General features: G+C 40.7%; 1 protein-coding gene across 9 annotated transcripts in view; it reads left to right on the plus strand.

Annotated features, from left to right (window-relative positions):
* The window catches only part of LOC129855654 (discs large homolog 1-like protein), a 203,074-nt gene extending 195,698 nt beyond the window's left edge, over positions 1 to 7,376 (plus strand). For all 9 annotated transcript variants that reach the window (XM_055923540.1, XM_055923541.1, XM_055923542.1 and 6 more), the window contains 5 exons: positions 2,103 to 2,204; positions 2,549 to 2,721; positions 2,799 to 2,908; positions 3,045 to 3,136; positions 4,208 to 7,376. In XM_055923540.1, the coding sequence (XP_055779515.1) occupies positions 2,103 to 2,204; positions 2,549 to 2,721; positions 2,799 to 2,908; positions 3,045 to 3,136; positions 4,208 to 4,314 (584 nt within the window). In that variant the 3' untranslated portion in view covers positions 4,315 to 7,376. The remainder of the gene's footprint in view (positions 1 to 2,102; positions 2,205 to 2,548; positions 2,722 to 2,798; positions 2,909 to 3,044; positions 3,137 to 4,207) is intronic.
* The last annotated feature ends 7,181 nt before the right edge of the window (positions 7,377 to 14,557 follow it).

Here is a 14,557-nt window from a genome sequence, read left to right on the forward strand (position 1 = left end):
TTTTTTTTTATAACCCAACCCTGATCTGTACTTCTCCACAACTTTGTCCCTGACCTGTTTGGTGAGCTCCTTGGTATTCATAGAGTCGCTTGCTTGGTGGTGTTGCAGACTCTGGGGCCTTTCAGAATGTGTGTGTACAGTTGAAGTCGGAAGTTTACATACACTTAGGTTGGAGTCATTAAAACTCGTTTTTCAACCACTCCACAAAATTATTGTTAACAAATTATAGTTTTGGCAAGTCGGTTAGGACATCTACTTTGTGCAGTAATTTTTCCAACAACTGTTTACAGACTGATTCTTTCATTTAGTTCACTGTATCACAATTCCAGTGGGTCAGAAGTTTACATACACTAAGTTGACTGTGCCTTTAAACAGCTTGGAAAATTCCAGAAAATGATATCATGGCTTTAGAAGCTTCTGATAGGCTAATTGATACCATTTGAGTCAATTGGAGGTGTACATGTGGATGTATTTCAAGGCCTACCTTCCAGCTCAGTGCCTCTTTGCTTGAAATCATGGGAAAATCAAAAGAAATCAGCCAAGACCTCGGAAAAAACATTTGTAGACCTCCACAAGTCTGGTTCATCCTTGGGAGCAATTTCCAAACACCTGAAGGTATCACGTTCATCTGTACAAACAATAGTGCGCAAGTATAAACACCATGGGACCACGCAGCCGTCATGCCGCTCAGGAAGGAGACGCGTTCTGTCTCCTAGAGATTAACGTTCTTTGGTGCCAAAAGTGCAAATCAATCCCAGAACAACAGTAAAGGACCTTGTGAAGATGCTGGAGGAAACAGGTACAAAAGTTTCTATATCCACAATAAAACGAGTCGTATATCAACATAACCTGAAAGGCAGCACAGTAAGGAAGAAGCCACTGCTCCAAAACTGCCATAAAAAAGCCAGACTATGGCTTGCAACTGCACATGGGAACAAAGATTGTACTTTTTGAAGAAATGTTCTCTGATCTGATGAAACAAAAATAGAACTGTTTGGCCATAATGACCATTGTTATGTTTGAAGAAAAAAGGGGGTGGCTTGCAAGCCGAAGAACACCATCCCAACCGTGATGCACGGGGTGGCAGCATCATGTTGTGGGGGGGGTGCTTTGCTGCAGGAGGGACTGGTGCACTTCACAAAATAAATTGCATCATGCGGCAGGAAAATGAATTGTATATATTGAAGCAACATCTCAAGACATCAGTCAGCAAGTTAAAGCTTGGTCGCAAATGGGTCTTCCAAATAGACAATGACCCCAAGCATACTTCCAAAGTTGTGGTAAAATGGCTCAAGGACAACAGTCAAGGTATAGGAGTGGCCATCACAAATCCCTGACCTCAAATCCTATAGATAATTTGTGGGCAGAACTGAAAAGGCGTGTGCGAGCAAGGAGGCCTACAAACCTGACTCAGTTACACCAGACCTGTGAGGAGGAATGGGCCAAAATTCACCCAACTTATTGTGGGAAGCTTGAGGAAGGCTACCTGAAACGTTTGACCCAAGTTAAACAATTTTAAGGCAATGCTACCAAATACTAATTGAGTGCATGTAAACTTCTGACCAACTGGGTATGTGAATAAAGAAATAAAAGCTGAAATAAATCATTCTCAACTATTACTCTGACATTTCACATTCTTAAAATAAAGTGGTGATCCTAACTGACCTAAGACAGGGAATTTTTACTAGGATTAAATGTCAGGAATTGTGAAACTGAGTTTAAATGTATTTGACTAAGGTGTATGTAAACTTCCGACTTCAACTCTATACTGAGATCATGTGACAATTAGATTGCACACAGATGTGGACTTTATTTAACTAGTTATGTGACTTCTGAAGGTAACTGGTTGCACCAGATCTTATTTAGGGGGTTTATAGCAAAGGGGGTGAATGCATATGCACCTACCACTTTTAATGTAAAATTTTTTTGCACTTTTGAAAAAAGTAATATTTTTCACTTCACCAATTTGGACTATTTTGTGTATGTCCATTTCATGAAATCCAAATAAAAATATATTTAAATTAGATTGTTATGCAAGGGGGTGAATACTTTTGCTTATACAAGGGTAGTATTGATACAGTAGATCCTTCTTGTCTGTCTAGTGAACTACACACGGCCCGTCATCATCCTGGGGCCAATGAAGGACCGTATCAACGATGACCTCATCTCAGAGTTCCCTGACAAATTTGGGTCCTGTGTCCCACGTGAGAACCAACATTTTTGTTACATACACAATTTTATGTTTTTATTTACATTTTAGTCATTTATCAGACGCTCGTATCCAGAGCAGGTTACAGGAGCAATTAAGGTTAAGTACCTTGCTCAAGAGCATATCGACAGATTTTTCACCTAGTCGGCTCAGAGTTACGAACCAGCAACCTTTCGATTACTGGCCCAACATTCTTAGCCTAGTGGTTATCTGCCACCTTATGTTGACGCTTGTCTTGTACCTGAAGGTGTGATAACGAGTTTGCAAGAGTTGTCGATAATTAAATGTATCAAACAAATATAACTACATTTCTATGAAACGGTCTGTTTGGTTTTCCAGACACAACCAGACTAAAACGGGATTACGAGGTTGATGCCAGAGACTACTATTTTGTGGTGTCCAGGGAGCAGATGGAGAAAGACATCCAGGATCACAAGTTCATCGAGGCAGGCCAGTACAACCACCACCTGTACGGAACCAGCGTCCAGTCTGTACGGGATGTCGCTGAGAAAGTGAGTAGAGGAGGATGTGTCAGCATATGGCTGTTGTGATGTGTTGAGTTGTCTTATCTATCGCTCTTTATGTCCAGGGGAAGCATTGCATCCTGGATGTTTCAGGCAACGCCATCAAACGACTACAGTCGACCATGCTCTACCCCATTGCTATTTTCGTCAAGCCCAAGTCTGTGGAGAATATCCTGTAAGTTGTTTTGATTCAACATTTTCTTTTTCATATTAAGAGTTCAGACTCTGTTTTTATTCAGTCACCTATTAGCTGTAGATAGGGCAATGTCTTAGTCATTCTTTCTTTCTCGCGCTCTCTCTTCTCCCTATAGAGAGATAAATAAGAGGCTAACAGAGGACCAGGGGAGGAAGATGTTTGACAGAGCCATAAAACTGGATCAGGAGTTCACTGAGCACTTCACTGGTGAGTCCAGCCCCCCACACCAGTCCATTCTCAACCTGCTTCATACACTACATATATTTCTGCACTTAGCATGATAAGTGTCTGTAGCAGATCCCTGAATTAAATAATGGGCAAAATGGTCTATGGTCACCACCTTCAGAATCACTCCTTTATTGGGGGTGTCTTGCTAATTGCCTATAATTTCCACCTTTTGTCTATTCCATTTGCACAACAGCATGTGAAATGTATTGTCAATCAGTGTTGCTTCCTACGTGGAGAGTTTGATTTCACAGAAGTGTGATTGACTTGGAGTTACATTGTGTTGTTTAAGTGTTCCCTTTATTTTTTTGAGCAGTATATATACTGAGTATACAAAACATTAAGATCACCTCTTTCCATGATCGACTGATCCGAAGAAGCTGTGATCCCTTATTGATGTCACTTGTTAAATCCACTTCAATCAGTGTAAATGAAGGCGACAGGTTAAAGAAGGATTTTTAAGCATTGAGACATGGATTGTTTATGTGTGCCATTCAGATGGTGAATGGATACGACATAATATTTAAGTGCCTTTGAACGGGATATGGTAGTACGTGCCAGGCGCACCGGTTTGTGTCAAGAACTGCAACACTGATGGGTTTTTTACGCTCCGCCGTTTCCCGTGTGTATCAAAGGTCTGTCACCCAAAGGACATCCAGCCAACTTGACACAACTGTGGGAAGCATTGGAGTCAAAATCGGACAGCATTCCTGTGGAACACTTTCAACACTGTAGAGTTCATGCCCCGTGAATTTAATTTGTTGCACCATCCCATTTGTTTGGCACAATGGGATGGTGCAACTCAATATTAGGAAGTTGTTCCTAATGTTTTGTGTACTCGTTGTATGCATTTAGTATCTTTGAGATGTAGTAAGTAGCCTTGCTCGAGCCTTGGCTTGTGTGAGACGGAACGGCTCATAGGATCAGGAGCCTATATCCTGTTTCTGTAGCATGAGGCAGCTTAATCTACAAGTACACATCCTAGTCGGGACGCTAGTCTATTACTGCGATGTAGGGATGTGTTTAATGTATATCCCCTCTGTGTCACTGCAGCTATAGTCCAGGGGGACTCTCTGGAGGAGATCTACAACGCGGTGAAAATCATCATCGAGGAGCAGTCAGGACCCTTCATCTGGGTGCCTGCCAAGGAGAAGTTGTGAAAGGAGGACAGAAGAGATTACCCTTATTTTCTTTAAGTGGTCTTCATGTCTTCTCTGATTTTACGTCTTTTTATTTTTACCAACCTGGCCTGCTGTGATCGCTGGCCCTCTTGCCCGGAGCTTAGCACCCCCCTCCTACACATACATGCGTATATATATATATATATATATACACACACACACACACACGTCTCCATCTTTCTCTCACACACACACACCTGCTCCCCTCTGTCACACTGGCTAGAGAGCTGATCACGCGTTGGAGTTGAAGATCTATCTTTCTCTCTCTCACACACACACAAAAATTATTTAATGCTGTCTCTTCCTCTCACACACAAACATACACTCTCTGGAGTTTTATTGGGCTGTCTCTAACATGGGTTTGGACCTTGTCTCTGGATGTTTTTCTTGCTTATGGGGAGATTTTTTTTATGTTGGTACAATTCCTTAATGTTTAAGGAACATGATTTAGATGCAATATTAATTATATATATTTTTTCCCCCTTTTGTCATGTATAGGTTCATCAAAGGAAATGACATGAGGCAAAACTTAGCATGTTATAGCTTTAAAGAGCATGTCTCGGACAATTTTGATTATTTTCTTGTCACGTTTTTGTTCTTTGTTTCTCATTTAGACTTGTATCTGAACTGCATTACTCATAGCCATTATTTTCACATGTTATATATCCATACACACCAACTGCGTCTCTGCTCATCTGAAGCAGCCATACATACCTGTTTTAGTCTTTTCGAACTGCAGAGGTAACTAGGTGAGTAGTTTTCTATCATTAGCCACCTTCGTTCACTACGATCAATGATGGTTTTAATCTATTCATGTCACTAAGCTTTTGGGGGGTCTACTTCCCGACCAGAAATGGAGTGAATGAATGAATGGCTGTTTTTGAACTGACTCCAGGTGTCCATGTATTAATTTTAGAAGCAAAACACTGATGCAAAATAATGAATTGTACACTGAGATTTTAACTGATATTTAACCTTCAGTCTACTGCCTATTTTGTTATAATAAAATGTCTATATTGAGCTTTACTTAAACTCTTACAGATATGGGGATTTATTTTATTTGTTGTCGAAGGTACAGTTTATGAATATTAATATATACAGTACCAGTCAAAAGTTTGGACACCTACTCAATCCATGTTTTTTCTTTATTTTTACTATTTTCTATATTGTAGAATCATAGTGAAGGCATCAAAACAATGAAGTAACACATGGAATCATGCAGTAACCTAAAGTGTTAAACAAATCAAAATATATTTGAGATTCTTCAAAGTAGCCACCCTTTGCCGTGATGACAGCTTTGCACACTCTTGACATTCTCTCAACCAGATTCATGCGGTAGTTACCTGGAATGCATTTCAATTAACAGGTGTGCCTTAAGTTAATTTGTTGAATTTCTTTCCTCAATGCGTTTGAGTCAATCAGTTGTGTTGTGACAAGGTAGGGGTGGTATACAGAAGATAGCCTTATTTGGTAAAAGACTGAGTCCATATTATGGCAAGAACAACCGAAAGAAGCAAAGAGAAACGACAGTCCATTACTTTGAGGCATGAAGGTCAGTCAATCTGGAAAATTTCAAGAACTTTTCTTCAAGCGCAGTCACAACCATCACGCGCTATGCTGAAATTGGCTCTCATGAGGACCGCCACAGGAATGGAATACCCAGAGTTACCTCTGCTACAGAGGATACATTCATTAGAGTTACCAGCCTCAGATTACAGCCCAAAGATTACAGCCCAAATAAATGCTTCAGAGTAACCGACACATCTCAACATCAACTGTTCAGATGAGATTGTGTGAATCAGGCCTTCATGTTCAAATTGCTGCAAAGAAACCACTACTAAAGGACACCAATAATAAGAAGAGACTTGCTTGGGCCAAGAAACACAAGCAATGGACATTAGACCGGTGGAAATCTATTCTTTGGTCTGATAAATCCAAATTTGAGATTTTTTGTTCCAACCGCTGTGTCTGTGAGGCGCAGAGTAGGTGAACAGATGATCTCTGCATGTGTGGTTCCCACCGTGAAGCATGGAGGAGGTGTGGGGGTGCTTTGCTGGTGACACTGTCAGTGATTTATTTAGAATTCAAGGCACACTAACCAGCATGGCTACCACAGCATTCTGCAACAATAGGCCACCCCATCTGGATTGAGTTTAGTGGGACTATAATTTGTTTTTCAAAAGGACAACGACCCAACACACCTCCAGGCTGTGCAAGGGCTATTTGACCAAGAAGTAGAGTGATAGAGTGCTGCGTCAGATGACCTGGCCTCCACAATCACCCAACCTCAACTCAATTGAGATGGTTTGGGGATGAGTTGGACCGCAGAGTGAAGGAAAAGCAGCCAACAAGTGCTCAGCATATGTGGGAACTCCTTCAAGACTGTTGGAAAAGCTTTGAAGGTGAAGCTGGTTGAGAGAATGCTAAGCATGTGCAAAGCTGTCATCAAGGCAAAGAGTGGCTACTTTGAGGAATCTCAAATATAAAATAGGAATATGGGTTGAGTTTGGCGACAGGACACATGTAAACCCTGACTCTGAACTCCAGTGACTGGCTGAAGAGTAAACTGTGTGTTGGTGAAGCACTGTACACTAACCAATGTTGTGGCAGCTGGTTCTTTCCCCCTGTCCATTCCACTTCCCTGTGAGTTCTCTTTGTTCATGTGATGTGCATGGTTTTTAAAAGCAATAGTCTTTATTAAATAAAAAAACAAGGAAAAGAAAGACAAAAAAAAGGAGCCTGTTCACCAAGGATTGTGACAAAGTCATATCTTCAAGCTCTGTCCGTTTGAATGGAAAAGAGCTGACAACGCTCTCCAAAGCGCAATGCCTTTACATGTCCTCCGGAGGGCGCCGTGCTGGAATCCTCCCTCCCGCTCCTGCTTCCACAAAGATGATTGTTTTCTATACAACTTCTTCTTCTTCTTCATCAGTTCACCACAGCTTTCTATCTCACTTTTGGATTGGAGTCTGTAAATAATCCCCTTCCTGATTCATTCCATTTGTTATGAAGAGAACTGCCAATAAACCCTTTCTCCTACATTGCAGTGTTGTGTGACTACGTTGCGGTGTTGTGTGACTACATTGCTGTGTGATGTGTCTCTCGCTGCCTCTTCTGATACTCTTAAGCTAATGGTGTCCTGTTTTTTAATTGAGTTAACTCTACTCAGACAAAAACACTCTTCTCAGTGTAATTTAGAGAGTTCCAGGATCCACAAAATCATTCGCATAAACCAAAAGTGACAAAAGCGATAACACTTTTTCCATGTCTACTTTGGGGCCTTTGCGGAGATAAAAAATACTTGTTGTAGTATGTGATTACTATATTTTCTTGGAATTCATTCATCGCAGGAATTTTATCCACTTTTTTTTTTAAATCTCCTCCTAGGGAAAATTTATAACGTTTAATCTATCTTTGTTTTGTGAGTATGTAACATGAACATGCCTGGTGTGTCTGTTGTTTTAAGAAATGGCTCAGTCTGCTAGTGTGATTGGCTACAAAATCTAATCAATGAGAACTTGGCACACAGACTCTCTCAGGATGTTAACGGGTTCATGTCCTAACTGTAGGTTAAGCAACATTTATTTCCTGTTATGAACAACTGAAGTGGGGCAATAAAGGAGAGGTATCTGTAAGAGGTCAAAGGTTGTGCAAGGCTACTTATCTGTAAGTGGATGCAGATAAGTCAGGTAGTTGATATGTAGTACCACCGGACAGGAGGCATCTGATTATTTCATGATGTAGTCTGCTGTTGTGCTGATGTAGACTCTACATGTTTGAGTATAACATGTTTAGTCCCGACATTCAGACCAAGAGGATTATTGAACATGGCAAATAATAAAAAATAAAGTGTCATCTTAAAAGGTTCAGTAACTTTTTGTTCAGCTAACTGTGCAGAACATCTGGGGTTTCTCCTTGGACCCTGAAGAGAACGCCGATCCCACTTTTGGAACACCAGCTCTGAACTGATCTCTATGGTCCCCAAAATACAGTGCCTTGCAAAAGTCTTCAGACCACTTGGATTTCTTCATATTTTATTGTGTTACAAGGTGGGATTAAAATTGATTTAATTGTCAGTTTTTGTCAACAATTTACACAATACTCAAAGTTCAATTATTTTGTATATATATTTTTTTAGATGAATACAAATAAAGTATAGTCATTGCAAAATGATTCAGCTCCCTGAGTCCATATAGGTTACAAACACCTTTGGCAGTAATTATAGCTGTGAGTCTTCTTGGGTACGTCTCTAAGGATTGTGCAATATTTTCCTATTATTCTTTTCAAAACTCTTCAAGCTCTGTCAAGATGTTGGGAATCATGGCTAGACAGCTACTGTATTTTTAAGTGCTGCCATAGTATTTCATAGCTGTATCTTGTCTTCTTGGTAAGCAACTCCAGTGTAGAATTGGCCTTGTGTTGTACAGTTGAAGTTGGAAGTTAACATACACTTAGGTTGGAGTCATTAAAACTTGTTTTTTTAACCACTCCACAATTTTCTTGTTAACAAACTATAGTTTTGGCAAGTCGGTTAGGACATCTACTTTGTGCATGACACAAGTAATTTTCCAATTGTTTACAGACAGATTATTTCACTTAGTTCACTGTATCACAATTCCAGTGGGTCAGAAGCTTACATACAAGTTGACTGTGCCTTTAAACAGCTTGGAAAATTCCAGAAAATGATGTCATGACTTTAGAAGCTTCTGATAGGCCAATTGACATCATTTGAGTCACCTGGAGGTATACATGTGGATATATTTCAAGACCTACCTTCAATCTCAGTGCCTCTGCTTGACATCATGGGAAAATCAAAAGAAATCAGCCAAGACCTCAGAAAATGAATTGTAGACCTCCACAAGTCTGGTTCATCTTTGGAAGAAATTTCCAAACAACTGAAGGTACCACGTTCATCTGTACAAACAATAGTACGCAAGTATAAACACCATGGGACCACGCAGCCGTCACACCACTCAGGAAGGAGACGCGTTCTGTCGCCTAGAGATGAACGTACTTTAGTGCGAAAAGTGCAAATCAATCCCAGAACAGCAAAGGACCTTGTGAAGATGCTGGAGGAAACGCGTACAAAAGTATCTGTATCCACAATAAAACGAGTCATATATCGACTCTTTTTATTGCCACTGCTCCAAAACCGGCATAAAAAAGCCAGACTACGGTTTGCAACTGCACATGGGGACAAAGATCGTACTTTTTGGAGAAATGTCCTCTGGTCTGATGAAACAAAAATAGAACTGTTTGGCCATGATGGCTTACAAGCCGAAGAACACCATTCCAACCGTGAAGCACGGGGGTGGCAGCATCATGTTGTGCGGGTGCTTTGCTGCAGGAGAGACTGGTGCACTTCACAAAATAGATGGCATCATGAGGGAGAGAACTTATGTGGGTATATTGAAGCAACATCTCAAGACATCAGTCAGCAAGTTAAAGCTTGGTCGCAAATAGGTCTTCCAAATGGACAATGACCCCAAGCATACTTCAAAAGTTGTGGCAAAATGGCTTATGACAACAAAGTCAAGGTGGCCATCACAAAGCCCTGACCTCAATCCTATAGATAATTTGTGGGCGGAACTGAAAAAGCGTGTGCGAGCAGGGAGGCCTACAAACCTGACTCAGTTACCAGCTCTGTCAGGAGGAATGAGCCAAAAATCACCCAACTTTTGACCCAAGTTAAACATTTTTAAAGGTAATGCTACCAAATACTAATTGAATGTATGTAAACTTCTGACACTGGGAATGTGATGAAAAAAAACAAAAGCTTGAAATAAATCACTCTCTCTACTATTATTCTGACATTTCACATTCTTCAAATAAAGTGGTAATCCTAACTGACCTAAAACAGGGATTTTTACTCGTATTAAATGTCAGGAATTGTGAAAAACTGAGTTTAAATGTATTTGGCTAAGGTGTATGTAAACGTCCGACTTCAACTGTAGGCTATTGTCCCTTTGAAAGATGAATTCCTCTCCCAGTGTCCGGTGTAAAGCAGACTGAAGCAGGTTTTGCTCTTGGATTTATCTGTGCTTAGCTCTATGCCATTTATTTTTATCCAAAAAAAATCCCCAGTATTTTCTGATGCCAAGCATTCCCATAACATGATGCAGCCACCTCCATGCAAAAAAAATGAGGCAGTTACTCAGTGTGTTGTGTTGGATTTCCCCCAACATGGGGCTTTGCATTTAGGCCAAAAGTTTTATTCCTTTGCCATGTTTTTTTTGCAGTTTTACTTTAGTGCCTTGCTGCATATAAGATGCATGTATTTCGTTCATTTGTGTTATCTTGTCACTTTGCCATTTAGGTCAATATTGTGCAATGGACATTAGACCGGTGGAAATTATTGTGGAGTCACTACAATATTATTGATCCATCCTCAGTTCTCTCCCATCACAGCCATTGCACTGTGTAGCTGTTTTAAAATCCCCCAACAGTTTAATTCCTGTCCTGAAGCTCATTCAGAAGAACGATTGTAACTTTCAGGTGTCTGGGTGGTTTAATACATAATGTTGTCTTCACTATTATTCTACAATGTAGAAAATAGTAAAAAAATAAATGAGTAGGTGTATCGAAACTTTTGACTGGTACTGTGTATATCTATCTCTTCTCTAGGTTACTCAGGTGAGTCGTGGGCAATTGACCTGCAGTCTAAAGACTTCCAGCTCCTATGCCCCCAGGGCTCCAGGGTGGAGGTGACCCAGTATGGCCACTGTAACCTGGCCCAGGTCGCCTCGCACGCCGTCATGGTACGGCCGACACCAACATCTACACACTCTAGGGCCTGCTGGACAAAGCACATGTAAGACTGACTGGGCCATTGTTTGGTTGACTGATTGTACACACGTAGCATAACATATAGATTCAAATAAATACCCCAACACAGCTTTCCCCGTTTCTATGTGAATAAAATAATAAACTAAAATCAGTGCATGTCTTGTATATTAAGTTACTGACAACATTCTCTTAATTACTTACCATGAGCCAGTGATACAGTCGTGGGGGTTTCACACACAGACTTCATAATTTCCGATGTTACTGCTAAACAATGTAAAAGTTGGGATTAAACCATATGAAAAATGTAAATAAAGAAAAATAGAAGAAACTCACCTTTTTTAAAACTTTCACTGTCGGAGCATGTGCCAGTGTATGCGCTTTCCCTAATGATTGCCCTGATGCGCTGGTCCATTAGGGAGAGCTCCGGCGTGCCAGGCCTCCCTTCCGGTGCCTTAATGCTGCGGTTATGTATGGCTATTATTTTTTTCCCTTGCAGTTTAAGGTCAGACCATTGCTTTTTCACATCAGCCACAGGTATGTCTTGCTGCCCAACGCTGCTAGAGATGAAAGAGATGAAAATGTCAGTGAAGACACTTGACAGTTGGTCCGCGCATGCTTTGAGTACACGTCCTGGTAATCTGTCTGGCCCAGCGGCTTTGTAAATGTTGACCTGTTTAAAGGTTTTGTTCACATCGACTACCGAAAGCGCTATCACACAGTCATCAAGAACAGCTGGTGCTCTCGTGCATGCTTCAGTGTTGCTTGCCTCGAATCGAGCATAGAAGGCTTTTAACTCATCTGGTAGGCTTGCGTCACTGGGCAGCTCGCGTCTGGGTTTCCCTTTGGAGTCCATAATAGTTTTCAAGCCCTGCCACATCCGATGAGCATCAGAGCCGGTGTTGTCGGATTTAATCTTAATCCTGTATTAACGCTTTGCTTGTTTGATGGTTCGTCTGAGGGCATAGCGGGATTTCTTATAAGCGTCCGGATTAGTCTCCCGCACCTTGAATGCGGCAGTTCTAGCCTTTAGCTCGATGCGGATGTTGCCTGTGGGAACATCAGTGGGTCACTGTGGGAATGACGTTGACGATGCACTTATTGATGAAGCCCATGACTGAGGTGGTGTACTCAACGCCATTGGATGAATCCCGGAACATATTCCAGTCTGTGCTAGCAAAACAGTCTTGTAGTCTAGCATCCACATAATCTGACCACTTCCATATTGACCAAGTCACTGGTACTTCCTGCTTTAGTTTTTGCTTGTAAACCGGAATCAGGATTATATAATTATTGTGTCAGATTTGTCAAATGGAGGGCAGTGAAGAGCTTTGTATGCATCTCTGTGTGTGGAGTAAAGGTGGTCTAGGAGTTTTTTTTTTCTCTGGTTGTACATGTGACATGCTGGTAGAAATTAGGTAAAACTGATATAAATTTGCCTGCATTAAAGTCCCCAGCCACTAGGAGTGCTGCTTCTGGGTGAGCATTTTCTTCTTTGCTTATGGCCTTATAGAGTTGGTTGAGAGCGGTCTTACTGACAGCTTCGTTCTGTGGTGGTAAATAGATGGCTACGAATAATATAGATGAGAAGTCTCTTGGTAGATAGTGTGGTCTATAGATTATCATAAGGTACTCTACATCAGGTGAGCAATACCTCGAGACATCTTTAATATTAGACATTGCGCAACATGCTAGCAACATGATGTCATGTACTTCCTGTTACAATAAGAAATAGATTTCAAAAAGTTATAGAAAATAAATATTAACCTGTTTGGGCTGCAGCCCGACACCGGTACACTTATGACAACATCCAGCTCAAGTGCAGGGCGCGAAATTCAAAAGATATTTTTTTTTAATATTTAACTTTCACACATTAACAAGTCCAAGACACCAGATGAAAGGTGCACATCTTGTGAATTAAGCCAACATGTCCGATTTTTAAAATGTTTTACAGGGAAGACACAATATGTAAATCTATTAGCTAACCACGTTAGCAAAAGACACCAATATTCTTACTCCATCAGTTTTTGACTCCATCAGTAGCTATCACAAATTCGGCCAAATAAACATAAAAATAGCCACTAACCAAGAAACAACCTCATCAGATGACAGTCTGATAACATATTTATTGTATAGCATATGTTTTTTTTGAAAAATGTGCATATTTCAGGTATAAATCAGTTTACATTTCAGCTACAATCAGAAATTCCAGCCATAATATTTACAGACACCAACGTCAAATACCTAATTACTCATCATAAAACATTTCTGAAAAATACATAGTGTACAGCAATTGAAAGACAGGCATCTTGTGATTCTAGACAATATTTCCGATTTATTAAATGTTTTACAGCGCAAACAAAATGTAGCGTGATATTAGCGTAGCCACAATAGCCAGAAACACTTGGGCGCCCACGACCAGTTCACATGCACGACAGATATTAGAAATAGCATCATAAAATGTTTCTTACTTTTGGTGATCTTCCGTCAGAATGTTGGACAAGGTGTCCTTTGTCCAGAACAGTCGTTGTTTTGATCTGGAACGGCAAATATCCCTCTTCATTTAGCATGGGCACTTGCCAAGTGGCACGGATCACTCCAACGTCAACAAAGTTAGAGAGTGGAACACGGCAAACCTCCCGAAAAAAATTTAATAATCTGATTAAACTATATTGAAAAAACATACGTTACGATGATATGGTCACATGTATCAAATAAAATCTAAGACGGAGATGTTCGTCGCTCATAACGACAGCTAAACAGAAGGCATATCCATGTCCTCTTTCGCGCGCTCCAGAAACAGGATATGGACGGTCACGTCAAACAAAGACCTTTTATTCCACCTCAGACCAAGATAGAAGAAATTTCGTGTCTCTCACCGCATCTTGACAACCAGGGGAAGGCGTATGAAGTGTATGTAGACTCTTACGTATCACGCCCATGTATAGGCATGCAGTTGAACAGAGCATCGATTTCTGACATTCCACTTCCTGGTCAGGAAAAGTGCTGCAGAAGGAGTTCTGTTTCACTCAGAGAAATAATTAAAACGGTTTTAGAAACTAGAGAGTGTTTTCTATCCAATAGTAATAATAATATGCATATTTTACGAGCAAGAATTGAGTACGAGGCCGTTTGAAATGGGCACATTTTATCTGGCTACTCAATACGCCCCCTGCAGCCATAACAGGTTTAACAGGTGTGATGATGTCCCTTACAATTCCTTCCACATCCTGTATTAGGAGGAAACTCACAAAAACATTTTTGTCTACTAGACAATAATATACAATCATCCTAGTGGCAAGGTCATCATTCACCAAGTCTTTTAAAAGTGACCAGCTCTTCCACACTGGTATCAGTCCCACATAGATAACTGTTAGAAATTATGTTCCGACAGTCTGTCGGTAGTGAGGAATTCTTCTTCCGTTCTTGGGTCAAGGGA

Source organism: Salvelinus fontinalis, chromosome 5, assembly GCF_029448725.1.
Source record: "Salvelinus fontinalis isolate EN_2023a chromosome 5, ASM2944872v1, whole genome shotgun sequence".
Classification (NCBI taxonomy): Eukaryota; Metazoa; Chordata; class Actinopteri; order Salmoniformes; family Salmonidae; genus Salvelinus; species Salvelinus fontinalis.